At 34.8% G+C, this 14,452-nt stretch overlaps 1 protein-coding gene across 1 annotated transcript; it reads left to right on the plus strand.

Annotated features, from left to right (window-relative positions):
- Positions 1-2,265: 2,265 nt before the first annotated feature.
- Positions 2,266-14,026, plus strand: LOC130803119 (sorting nexin 2B-like). The gene is made up of 6 exons (XM_057667301.1): positions 2,266-3,040; positions 8,335-8,735; positions 9,325-9,534; positions 11,335-11,595; positions 12,526-12,612; positions 13,751-14,026. The coding sequence occupies exons 1-6, from the start codon at positions 2,446-2,448 to the stop codon at positions 13,829-13,831; spliced, it is 1,635 nt and encodes a 544-aa protein (XP_057523284.1). The 5' UTR covers positions 2,266-2,445; the 3' UTR covers positions 13,832-14,026.
- The last annotated feature ends 426 nt before the right edge of the window (positions 14,027-14,452 follow it).

The raw sequence follows: 14,452 nt of genomic DNA on the forward strand, positions 1-14,452 counted from the left end.
ATTACAAAATTCATAAGTTACACATAATCTTGTGAAGATTTGAAACAAATAAGCAATTTTAACAAAAAATTAAAAATAATAAGCTTCAGATAAACTTAATTCAAAAAATAAGTGTCTACATGTGCGAGCCTAAGGTAAGGTATATTAGCAGTTAATAACAGCGAACAAAAAAATTGGCCAAAACAATCAAAATTGTTAGGGAGACAATGTCATAACGTTAGAAGGGACAAAAAAATATGAAAATTATATTTGTTCGCTGTTAAAACATGATTTTCATTTTTTTTGTCCCTTCTAACATTATGACATTATTTCTCTTTTGTTCGCTGTTAGTAACTGCCAACAAACAATTTTGACTTTATTTGACCAGTTTTTTTTCGTTGTTAGTAACTGCAAGCATAACAGACCTTAGGCTGAGATATAGAGACACTTGTTTTTGGAATTAGATTTACCTGAAGCTCATTTTTTTTTTTGTTAAATTGCTTATTTGTTTCAATCTTTCTAATCTTGTAAGGTCTACATAGGTCCATGTTTTTAATGAATTTCTTTTTCATTTTTTAACTGAAAATTTAATTAGTTTTTCTTTTGTCTTTTATGATGATTCACAAATTACGATGATTAACTTAGATTTTCTATTCAGTGCCGACCCATTCACACATCAAGTCATTAAAGCTATTAATCACTAAGCTAACTCATGTTTCTCAAATCTATTAGCTCTCGCACATGTTGTTATGCATTGCTATTTGTTACACAAAAATTCTTGTGTGAGACGCTATTATCGTATGAGATGTTTTCTATATGTTGGTTGAATAGTCCAATTAATACAATTAGTAGCATATAATAAACTCTTTGTTTTATCCTAAAAAAAAACTCTTTGCTTTAAGGTTGTCTTAACGAGAATGATCTCTCATTAGAGTATCTCTTTGTTACTTGTAGGTTGTCAATTAGAAGTTGCGCATATCCTAAATTCATAACTTGCCCATATATGAAGTGTGTTCCATTGTGAGATTGTTCCATACTATAATATATATATATATATATATATATATATATATATATATATATATATATATATATATATATATATATATATATATATATATATATATATATATATATATATATATATATATATATATATATATATATATATATATATATATATAACTACTAACTAGTGTAGAAGTAGGTGTAAAGCACGACTTTTTAGCATCAACATTTATAAATATATGATATTAAAAATAAAGTCAAATATGCTATGCAGTCGATACACTTAATTTTGACATTTATAAATATATAAATTAACTCTGTAATTTTAGAAATTGTCAACAATATATTATACAGTATATTATGTTTTTTAGTTTACTCAATTTAATTATAAATAAACTATGATCAAAGATACTTAATTGTAGAGATTATGATATTAGTCAAGATCAGATGTCATGAAATTTTTTAGTTAATAAACGACAAATGGTATTTAATTGTGACACTTTGAATTTTCCAAGATTTGTAGTATAATGTATGTTTTTTGGCCAATAAATAAGCTCTACTTGGCAAATTCTCCCGGTGACACTTGAAATTTTTTAAATTTTTTTTAGTGTAATTTATGATTTTCAAAGTTGAGTTATTATGCATTTATGCCATACAATATCGGATAATGTGGAATCAATATTTATACGATCGCTCAACTCAGCTTTCTCATTTTTCCTATTTATTCTCTATTCTTTAAATTGATATCCTATCCTAACATTTAAAAAACTCTTATATATTTAAATTTTATTTAAGATACAAATTTTAAGTACAAATTTTAAGTAGTCTAAAGTTAAACTCACACGGGATTTACTAGATAAATACAGATTTTTCATTAAGTTTTAAAAATTTTCAAATTAAATCAATTTATGTTAAGTCTCCTCATGATAAGACGGTCTTAATAAAAATTTCTCAATTTTAGAAGAGATATTTAGTGAATACTTTCTCTGTTCCATAATACCCGCTACATTTTCTATTTTTGGCAATTTTATATTACTTGCTACATTTCCGTTTTTAGTAATAAAACAATCATTTAAAGTTCTACCTACCCTTATTTTTATCCTACTTTATACTCTATACTCTATACTCTATAATAAAATATTATACTATACTCTATAAAGTAACCTAACAACTTATTTTTCCTTTTTCTTTTTCAATCAACAATAATTAAATATTATACACTATAAAATAAATAAACAGCTACAGTGTAGGTCAATCACTTTTCTTAATACCCGTGCCCATGTAAAACTAAAACCGAATAGAGGAAGTATTAGAGAATTAACTTAAGGTGTATCAAACAAATCAAAACTCCAAAATTTGGGCCCCATTTCAAGATTCCAAATTTTAATCATTTCATTACTTTCTCACTCCTACACCCAAAAAATCCGCAAATTTGCAGAAAGAACTTGGGTTTTCACCATGATAGGATACGATCAAGATTCTACAACTGACCAAGATTCAACAACTGACCAAGATTCTCAGTCACAAATGGAGGATTTGAGTTCACATGATCATCTTCCTTCTTCTTCTTTAAATGGTGCATTTCAATCTCCACCCGAAATCTCAACTACTGCCATTAATGAAGCTTCAACTGAAACTCTAGCTCAATTAAACGACAACCGAATTCAAAGCACTAGTGTTTTGCTGGACCCGTTTCTTGATCCTCCATCTTGTGCAGACGCCATGTATGATTCTTTTGACGCCGATGCTGAAGCTTCTGGAGAAATTAATGGTTTCAATCGAAGTAATTCGTCGAGTTTGGATTCAGAGTATATCTACATTTCGGTGTGGGACCCTCAGAAAGTTTCAGAACCTTCAAATTTACTTGTTCCTGGTAGTGGCTCTTACTATACTTACCTAATTACAACTAGAACAAAATTTCCGGAATTTGATGGTACTGAATTTAGTGTTAGAAGAAGGTTTCGAGAGGTGGTGAACCTTTCGGAGCGATTATCGGAGGCATTTCGAGGTTATATCATTCCGTTGAGGCCAGATAAGAGTATAATGGAAAGACATATTGCGATATTATTGTGTAAATATTGCGATATTATTGTGTAAATATTGCATATGATGGGGCTAAGCTAATTTAGGAATATTCAGTTATTTGGTTACGATATTTTAGGAACATTTCCTAAATTATCTTTTGCCTAAATTAACTTTCATTGTATTATATATAGAGACGGAGTACTCAATACAACGCACAATTTTCCGAGTGTGTACCATTAATTTCTACATGGTATCGGAGCCTAATTTTTTTCCAAACCTGTGCGTGTCAAACACTCGTGCTTTTCATAAACCTAAATCTAATATTGTGCTTTTCAAAAACCTAATTCTCAAAAACAAACCCAATTGTGCCGTTTTCCAGCTTCCTGATTCTTCTTCTCTGTGCTCTGCTCTTTCATAATTCAATCCATAATTCCAATTCCAATTCAATCGATTATTCTGTGCTTCTCAATTGTGCTATTCCATAATACAATCCCATTAATTCCTTTCTCTGTTATTCCATTAATTGTGCTATTCCATTAATTCAATCGATTATTGTGTCTTTCTCTGTGCAACCATGGCGGCTGGCGAAGCACCATCTTCACAGCCATTAATTCCGTCCACTTCACCATTTTATCTCGGCCCACAAGATAGGCCGGGAGATTTTATTACTAATATTCGTTTAAAGCTTGCTAATTTCAACGAATGGTCTCACGCCATTCGCATTGCGTTGTGCTCTCGCCGGAAATTCGGGTTTCTTGATGGTTCAATTATGAGTTTCGTTCCACCATGTACGAAGGATGATTGGGTAACAATTCATTGTATGCTTGTTTCTTGGCTCATGAATACTATTGACTCGGAGGTAAAATCTATGCTCTCTAATTATGATAATGCTAAAAAGTTGTGGGATGATTTACATGAACGATTTTGTCTTGTTAATGGTCCTCGTATTCAACAAATAAAATCTGAAATCAATAGCTGTGAACAAACGAAAACTATGTCTGTAGCTGCTTATTATAGCAAATTATCTGTTTTATGGGATGAATTGGACAAACATGAACCTCTGATTAGTTGTATTTGTGGAAATTGTTTGTGTGATGTTGGTAAGCAACACGCAGCACGTCGTGATGCAGACCGTCTTCACCAATTTTTACTGGGTTTAAATTCTGAATTTTATGCATCCTTGCGCTCTAGTTTGTTGTCTCAAGATCCCTTGCCCTCGTTAAACAAAGCCTTTCAATCTGTGGCGCAAGATGAAAGAGTGCGTGATATTACTGTGTTCAAAACTGATTCCCAGCAGCAACCCAACTCAGCTCTTGGGTTTGCTGTTCATGTCACAGCAACAAGAAAGGGTCGTGGCCCTAATGGCAGTAGCTCTAGTGTGCCGGTATGTGATAAATGCAATAAGCGCGGGCATGATATTTCTCAATGTTGGACTGATAAAATTTGTGATCATTGCAAGAAGAAGGGACATGTTAAAAGTGCTTGCTATGAGTTACATGGCTTCCCAGCGGGTTACACACCCCGTGAAACAAGAGGGGTTCAGTCTTCTACGGGATTCGGCAAGGGCTCTAACCCACGTGCAAATGCTACTGTTTCGGTCCCAGCTTCTTCCGTTTCAACCAATTCAAGTGCTCAATTGTTTACCGCCGAACAGTGGAAAGCAATCACTGGATTATTTGGTAATAGTACATTTACGGATAACCGAATGAATGGTAAGTTTGACAATTCTTCTTGGATCATTGATACTGGTGCTACTCATCATGTAACTGGTAACAAACATTGGTTATTTGATGTCAATTCCATATCTTGTCCTGTTGGTTTACCTAATGGTGAAACAGTATCTGCTACAATGGAAGGGTCAGTCCGGTTGTCGGATACAATCACTCTTATTCATGTTCTTTATGTGCCAAACTTAAGCTGCAACTTGCTGTCGGTATCTCAACTTAATGATAATTTACAAACTATTGTCCAATTTAATTCTTTTATGTGTGCAATACAGGACCAAGCGAAGAAGCTGATTGGAATGGGAGTTAGGCGAGATGGACTGTTCTATTTTAGCAAACTTGACATAATGCCATCAGTATCTGCGGTGGAAGCTTCTTCAACCTTGGAGTTGTGGCACAGACGCATGGGTCATCCTTGCGAGAGAGTAGTTAAGTTACTTCCTCATGTTGGTAACAATAAAAGTAGTTTGAATAATGGATGTGAAGTGTGTTTTCGAGCCAAGCATCATAGAGACAAATTTCCCTTAAGTGAAAATAGAAGTTCTAGGATTTTTGAGAAAATACATTGTGATTTGTGGGGTCCTTACAGGCATGTTTCGTCCTGTGGGGCTCGTTATTTTTTAACTATTGTTGATGATTATTCCCGAGCCGTATGGCTTTATTTATTGGTTGATAAAACTGAAGTGTTTCGTTCGTTTATGACATTTGTAGCCATGGTTGATAGACAATTTTCTCACAAAATTAAAATTGTTCAAAGTGATAATGGCACAGAATTTAATTGCTTATTTGATTATTTTTCCGTCATGGGTATACTGTTTCAATCATCTTGTGTCGGAACCCCACAACAAAATGGGCGAGTTGAGAGGAAACACAAACATATCTTAAGTGTTGGGAGGGCTTTACGGTTTCAAGCAAATTTACCCATTTATTTTTGGGGGGAATGTGTGCTTGCTGCGGCTCATCTTATTAATCGCACACCAACTCCTCTTTTACAAAATAAAACTCCTTTTGAAATTTTATTTCAAAAACCTCCCATGTTTAATGCCATTCGCACCTTTGGTTGCTTGTGCTTTGCTCATAATCAGAAAACACAAGGTGATAAGTTTGCTAGTCAAAGTCGTAAGTGTGTGTTTGTGGGATATCCGTTTGGTCAAAAGGGGTGGCGTGTGTATGATCTTGATGCTAAAGTTTTTTTTGTGTCTCGGGATGTGAAATTTGTGGAAGAAGTTTTTCCCTTTCGTAATCCGGAAGATATTAATATAGACCCTCATATTGGTAATTATAATGATGATGTGCATGATGATTTTGCGGATTTTCGTATGATTGATGTGGTATATGAAGATGAACATGATTTGTGTGTGCAAAGCATGTTGCCGGATCCAGGCACTACGCATGTACAGCAACCAGAAAACAACGAAAACCCCCAGCAGCAGCCCTCCCCACCTACTGAACTGCTCACTGGAGAGGCTGCCAGTGCTCCCAACCTCCAGCAGCAGCCCTCCTCACCTCCTGAACTGTTCACTGGAGAGGCTGCCAGTGCTCCTCTTCAATCGCTGCCTATTCCGGAAGGGTCTCAAACTCAATCCAGTGATGCTGCCAGCTCTCTTGATCAATGTATTGAACCAATCTTAGGTCGTGGGATGCGTGAAAGAATCCCAAATGTGAGACATCGGGACTATGTCGCTCATCATGTGTTTGCTAATGGTCCATCTCCCTTCTCTTCCTCTTCAAATCACTCTTCCGGTATCTCGTATCCTTTAGCACACTATATTAAATGTGACAATTTTTCTGTGAATTATCTAACATTCGTTGCAGCTATTGTTAAGAGTGATGATCCAAAATCATTCAAAGAAGCTATAAAGTTCGAACCTTGGAGAAAGTCCATGAAAGAGGAAATACAAGCATTAGAAGATAATGGAACTTGGACTCTAGAACCTCTACCACCGGGTAAGCGTGCTCTCGGTAGTCAGTGGGTCTATCGTACAAAGTTCAAGTCTAATGGTGATATAGAAAGATTGAAGTCTCGTTTGGTAGTATTGGGAAATCATCAACAAGAAGGGATTGATTACAACGAAACTTTTGCTCCAGTCGCCAAAATGACAACTGTTCGGGCATTTCTTGCTATTGCAGCATCCAAAAATTGGGAACTTCATCAGATGGATGTCTACAATGCTTTTCTTCATGGCGATTTAAATGAAGAAGTTTATATGAAACTTCCTCCCGGGTTTGAAACCTCCGACAACTCCTTAGTTTGCAGACTACGAAAGTCCTTATACGGTCTTAAACAAGCTCCACGTTGTTGGTTTGCGAAGCTCGTTTCCGCTTTAAAAGAGTATGGTTTTCTTCAATCTTATTCAGATTACTCTTTATTTACATTTACTAAAGCTAGCATTCAGATAAATGTTTTAGTATATGTAGATGATCTTGTTATATCTGGTAATCATTCCGCTGCTCTCTGTGCATTCAAGGCTTATCTCAGTGACTGTTTTAAAATGAAGGATTTAGGTCCTTTAAGATATTTTTTGGGAATTGAGGTCGCTCGTAGCTCGGCAGGTGTGTTTTTGTGCCAGAGAAAGTACACCCTTGATGTTATTTCTGAGACAGGGCTGTTAGGAGCTAAGCCAAGTAGTTTTCCCATTGAGCAAAATCATAAACTTGGTTTAGCTACAGGTGATTTATTGGCAGATCCGGAGCCTTATCGCAGACTTGTTGGACGATTAATATATCTAGCAGTCACAAGGCCTGACTTGGCCTATTCTGTGCATATTTTATCTCAGTTTATGCAAACACCGCGGCTAGAACATTGGGAAGCTGCTCTTCGGGTTGTTCGTTATTTGAAAGGTGCTCCAGGACAAGGTATATTGTTGCGAGCCGATTCAGATCTTACTTTGCAGGGTTGGTGTGACTCCGATTGGGCAGCTTGTCCAATCTCTCGTCGATCTCTTACGGGTTGGCTAGTTTTTTTGGGTAAGTCTCCCATCTCGTGGAAGACTAAGAAGCAACATACAGTCTCTCGTTCTTCTGCAGAGGCCGAATACAGGGCCATGGCCTCAATCACTTGTGAGTTAAAATGGCTTAAAGCTTTATTATTAAGTCTAGGGATTCACCATTCAAAGGCTGTTCCGTTGTTTTGTGATAGTGAGTCCGCTTTACATATTGCTAAAAACCCGGTTTTCCATGAACGCACAAAGCATATTGAGATTGATTGTCACTTTGTTCGTGATGCTATAACTGATGGTCTCATTGCTCCCTCGTATGTTTCGACCAAAACTCAATTGGCGGATGTGTTCACCAAGGCACTAGGAAAGAACCAATTTGAGTTTCTTATTTCCAAGTTGGGCATGTTTGAACCCCATGCTCCAACTTGAGGGAGGGTATTGCGATATTATTGTGTAAATATTGCGATATTATTGTGTAAATATTGCATATGATGGGGCTAAGCTAATTTAGGAATATTCACTTATTTGGTTACGATATTTTAGGAACATTTCCTAAATTATCTTTTGCCTAAATTAACTTTCATTGTATTATATATAGAGACGGAGTACTCAATACAACGCACAATTTTCCGAGTGTGTACCATTAATTTCTACAAGACAAATGATGCAAAACGATGAGTTTGTTGAGCAGCGAAGAATTGCTATTGAAAAGTATTTGAAAAAATTGGCTAATCATCCTGTGATTCAGAAAAGCGACGAGCTCAAGGTGTTCTTGCAGGTGGAAAGAAAGCTTCCCCTAGCTATGACGACGGATGTTGCCTCGAGGATGCTTGATGGCGTTGTAAAATTGCCAGGGCAGTCGGCAATTTCACCGGAGGAAGTTGTTCAGCCGGCAAAAAATAGAAGGGATATGTTTAGGTTGATTAAGGAGTTGAGGCAGGCGGTTGCGAATAATTGGGGCAGTACGAAACCGGCTGTGGTTGATGAAGATCAGGAGTTTCTGGAGAAGAAACAGAAACTTAATGATCTTGAACTGCAACTTAGTAATGTGTCTCAAGAGGTAGTAATTTTCCTAATCTTTTGTGCAATGAAAATTATTAATTGGTTTTTAGTTTATATGTGAGATTATTTGGTTGATCAGAAATATAACTTTTACCCATTTGGAGGCTCTTTTAAAATTAGTCCTTCATTATTGAAAAAAAAATTCCAATTCAAAGAACAATAGTTCAAGATAAAATATATTTTAACATTATATTCTAAATTTACTACAAATATAAAAATAGTTTACAAACAAATAACTAAAAAAATGTTAGCTCAGAATCGTACCTGAATGTCACCATTTATATTTGAGGCCCTTTATTTGTGAGGCCTTAAGTGGTCGGCTACCCCTATATGCCAAGAACCGGCCATGTGCATAAAGGAAGATCATAATTTTTAATGTGTCTTATACTTATTTTTAAATGAATAAACATCTTAGTTAATCTTAGTATGTGTTCCCTCTATCTCTTTGAGTTAGCACTGTAAGAAGTGTGTTTTGAGTCATATTGGTGAGACATATGGAGTACTATGCAAGAGTTTAAGAGACTCTGTATATATGTTGCATACTTGTATTATAAGACTGATTTTTGGTAGTTATTTTATTTGATTAGGCCGAAATGCTAGTAAAAGCGCAGCAAGATATTAGTGAGACAATGGGGGAGTTGGGTTTCGCGTTTGTTATGTTGACAAAAAATGAGGTCGAGGAAGCACTTTATGAGTTTCAAAGAACAAGAGCAACTGATATGAAGACCTTTGCAATGGCCACTGCTAAAGCCAGTAGATTATATCGGGAACTGAATTCACAGACTGTCAAGCATTTGGTAAATATTTGCTTATTATATGAGGTTCTTTGATAGATTCTTATTCTTATTGATTATGAATATAAACCAGATTTATTGAATAAGATCCGAAAATTATTAGTGAGCTCCATATCTGGGTGTGGACATAGCTCATAGTTTTACGGTATTCATTATAGAGATAACTCTAGATTTTGCATGGTTGAACTCATGCCATGTTTTCCCTTGTGTTCATTGTATGATAATTTCATGTGTTACTTAAAACTAATAGATTTGTTGATGGTCTTTTATGGGGCTACAAGTGGTTTAGATCACATACCAGCAGTGGCAACTTTAGGAAGTCATGATGCATCACTATTACTTATTTGCTACCTAATTCATCATAATAATGTGGAACTTCTCCCCAAATGGCTTATATGTTACTTGTTTCAATTTGTATTTCTCAAGTGGATTAGTGATATTGGTAAAATTTCATAACAGACCTGAAAGGTCCGATATGTATCCGACCTTATGACCGAATCCGACTTTGACTCTACTTCAATATGAATTTAAACTTATGGGGGTGTTTGGCAATTACTATTTATTGGTTTTTGGTTGGCTTATGGCTTTTGGGTTGGCCAAACGCCCAAAAAATGTATTTTGGTAAATGACTTTTAAGCTAGATGAAAAATTAACGTTTAAGCCAAAACTATAAAGCTATTTATTTTAGCTTTTTTCATTGGCTTTTGGCTTGTGATTTTTGACTTTTGACCTATTTTACGGCCAACAAATAATTTTTACCAACATCTCTTTGACAATTGGCTTAAACCTGCCAATAGTAAGCCGACATCTCCAACTAACCAACCCTCTATAAAAATCATTTTGGACACAAAAATCAATTTTGATCGACTCAAAACATGTGACTTGAAACCGACCCCAGGACCTGAGTAACACCTCTAGTTGCACATAAGAATGAATTAACACCTCTAGATGCATATAAGGACATGCAACAATGTCAGAGCACGAGGACACAAGGAAATGTTGTATTTTTAATTCTCATTAATAATATTTTACTGGCGATCATTAGTACATTGATTGAGATGGATGAGCCAATCGAATGAATTCTTGATTTCTGTTAGTAAGTTTAGTTATAAATATGCTTTATGTTTCCAACTAAATAAAATATTAAGTCCTCTTTTACGTCTAGCGATCTCATGTTGTTTCATTTAAACCCTATTTCAGATAACTTTGTACCTAATCCAACTGATTCATTACATATCAGTTAACTTTGTAAGCAAATAAAGCAATTCACATTGTCTGAGGAACATGCCTGTTAGTAACCTAGAACCTCGTCTAAGTCAAGGATAAATTTGGATATTATTTGGCTTATAGCAACTTAGTGAGCTCATTCAATTTTTGGGATAAATTAAACTCTAATAACCTGACACTTGAGTTCTAAATATACCCAAGACTCCCAAGGAATGGGAATTTATGTTAAAAAGATTACTTTCGTTATCGACTATTTGCACCCACGTGTATTATTTTTTGAACTTAGTCGACGCATATCTATGATCTTGGAAGGTACAAGTTTCCTAAAAATTTGAGCAAGTATCATCATTCATTACTTACCATTTGAATAGTAAAGTTGATTCATTGCTCTTCCTATATCCATATGTTTTGGTTACTGATTAAAATGTAGTTCTCGCTTCTGAGATAATTTCAAAAAAGAACTCAGTTGGAATTATGTGTTTAAGTGATTGATGGGTTATGAATGAATTTTTTTTGTTATTCTGTTTGTCGATTTCAACAGTCTTTTGGTTATGATTTTTGTTTCGTTTGTTTCAGGATAAACTCCATGACTATCTAGGAATGATGCTAGCTATTGACAATGCCTTTACTGACCGCTCAAATGCATTTTTGACTGTCCAAACTGTTGAATCTGAACTGTCTTCCTTAAAGTCACAAGTTCAAAAATTAGAAGGTGCTTCATTCAAATTATTTGGTGGTGAAAGATCGAGAATGCATAAAATTGAGGAACTAAAAGAAACAATTAAAGCAACTGAAGATGCTAAATGTTGTGCAACTAAGGAATATGAAAGAATCAAGGTATGTCAAGCAAACAAAACTATTTGTATGGATAATTGGATACCCTGTCTATGATAATTGATATATGTTGCTGTGAATCTTATTTATTAGGATGCCAATATATAATTTATGCTACATGGTTTATGTAACTATCATAACATATCTCCTCTTCATTTTCCTCTTTGTTACACGTTCCATGTTCTTTCTGTTGAAATTTGAACTATCCAACTTCCAAGGTCAGTGCCATATTTTATTACCTTGAACCAGATCTTCCAAATTCCTATCCCCTTCTCTGACTGAAATGGAACATGAGATTTTGCCAATTTTTCACTTAAATCTTGAATGTTTATTATATGGCTTTTTTTATTTACGGCATGTTTGGTTAGTTGTACTAAATGGTGGTAATGAGAATGATTTACAGTGTAAAATTTCAACAGAAGTTCTATGTCATTCACATGGTGGTGAAACTTTAATCAAAAAAAAATTTTTGTTTACAAATTTTCACTACCACCTAATATCACCTCTCCCAATGGTAATGCATTGGAATGAATTTTATAAAGGAAATGAGATGATTGAAATTGGACAAGCATGGCCATCAAGGAAGCCAAGAGATTTTTCAACCAAAATTACGCTAATTTTTATTCCCATTACCACCTTTTATTACCACCGACCAAATGGGCCGTTAGTTCTTGTCTCATGCCATGCATAATGTTTGATGCTTCCTTTTATATATGAGGCATCTTTATCTTTGGCATGACATAATGTATTGAATTATCTTGAACTCAAGTGATGATTCTCTGCCTTTTTCTAGTTCGTATACTTGTAATCTTTTACTAGAAGTGAGACCTCATCCTTTGTCCATAATTTGTTTGTCAATCACTCACTCACTCAATCACACTGACATTTGTAATCTTCACTAAATTCATGTGCTATGCTTACTAATTCATGCAGGAAATTAACAGGAGTGAGCTTGCCAGATTAGACAGAGAGAGACGTGCAGATTTCCTGAGCATGCTGAAGGGCTTCGTTGCAAATCAGGTAAATGTGTAAAAATTACTAGTTTAGCATTGCTAATCTTTCTCATGTGTGCCGTACAACTTGCTTCAGCATGTGTTATAAATTATGAATTGATACGATTGAACGAACGTCTCTCTTTTAAGATTTGAGGATGCTGACTTTCTATATTTTTATGTGCTATAAGCTTATAATTATTGTGTTAGGATTATTGGTGACTAGGTTCACCAAGTAATCATAAGGTGGTCTTATTCATATTAGTTAGTGTAATCTAGAAAAGGACAAAGTACCATATTGTGATTGGTTGGATGAAAATCATAGTACCATAGTACGTTGTACTAATGGTAGTGGAGGCTTGGGATGCAAGGTTTTGAGGTTTATAGTACTCTCATTCAGACCATAGACAAGGTACAAAGAGGAGTAATTAAGTAGAGGATCATGGGGACGTGTGGAAGGCAAAAACGCATACAGAAGATGCTGGACTGCACCTGCTCAAACGAGCATGGCATGCGCTCAGACGAGCAGGCAGCAGCCTTGCTATTCTGCCTTTTTTTCTTCTTCAGTTGCTGCCACTGATTTATTACTCTTATGCCCTATACCCCCTATATATACTCACTTATATTTATGCTATTAAGTGCCCCAATAGTCTCATTGTGTAGAGCTATTCTATCTTGCTTTATTTCTCTCTAATTAGCTCCTCTCTTCCTTTATATTAAACCTCCATTGTAATACCTATCAAGTTTGTTATTTCTCCTTTAAACACATAATATAATCCTAGGCTAAATGGTGAATGTAGCCCATTGATTGGTGAACCACCTTAAATACTTGTCTTAATTATTTATTTTATTATTGCCATTTATCACATTATATTACATATTTATTTCCTACACTTTGATACATCATAAACCTTCATTTAAACTTCACTTAGTGATCCTTGAGTGAGGTATTCACCTCCCCTTTCATATTGTGCAAAATATCAGATGCGGTCGCAGTCGCATTGAGATTAAGGTTTTGATATTGTTGTCGGCATAGCTTTGTTTAAGAAGCTAACGATTCTTAATTCTATGAATCCGAGAGCTCTCCTGACCTGAAACCTGCTGCATGTGATTGTGTTTTTTAGTACCAGTTGTATGACATAACAGTCCAAATAATTCTTTTGCAGGCAGGATATGCAGAAAAGATGGCTAGTGTATGGGAAAAGGCTGCAGATGAAACTAAAGGCAATGAAAACGGTGTTAATTGATGTATACTCATACTTGATACTACTAGTTTTTTCTTTTCTTAGTTACTGTAGAAGTTTTGGTCTGTTCTTGTGGTATGGTTATATGTGCAATTATTGGACATAAATACAATAACCATCCCACAAAAATTTGTATTCAAATTTCGGTACATATTTGAGATCTCTGATATGTGAATGTGGTGAGATTCGAGATCAAAATCTTTGGCATTTACTTTCAAGTTTGTTGTTTGATACTACTTTTCGTCTAAAACTTAAATGAATGTTTATGATTTGTCCCACCGTATATTTTCACAATATCAATTTCTATAATTTTTGATTTTGTACGACCAATTTGAAGCGTCAAGAATTAAATCATTTTCGTACCTACAACAAAATCACATCAAATTTAATTCTATATAAAAATTACATCAAATTAAAAGACTCCCTCATTGAAAAGTTGTATCAAACAACAAACCAATGTGGTGAGATTTATGTAAATATTTTCATTAGTTTGTTGTAGGTACGAAAATGATTTAATTCTTTTAATTTGTTATTTGATACAACTTTTCAATGAGGGAGTCTTTTGATTTGATGTAATTTTTATATAGAATTAAATTTAATGTGATTTTATTGTAGGTACGAAAA

Source organism: Amaranthus tricolor, chromosome 16, assembly GCF_026212465.1.
Source record: "Amaranthus tricolor cultivar Red isolate AtriRed21 chromosome 16, ASM2621246v1, whole genome shotgun sequence".
Lineage (NCBI taxonomy): Eukaryota > Viridiplantae > Streptophyta > Magnoliopsida > Caryophyllales > Amaranthaceae > Amaranthus > Amaranthus tricolor.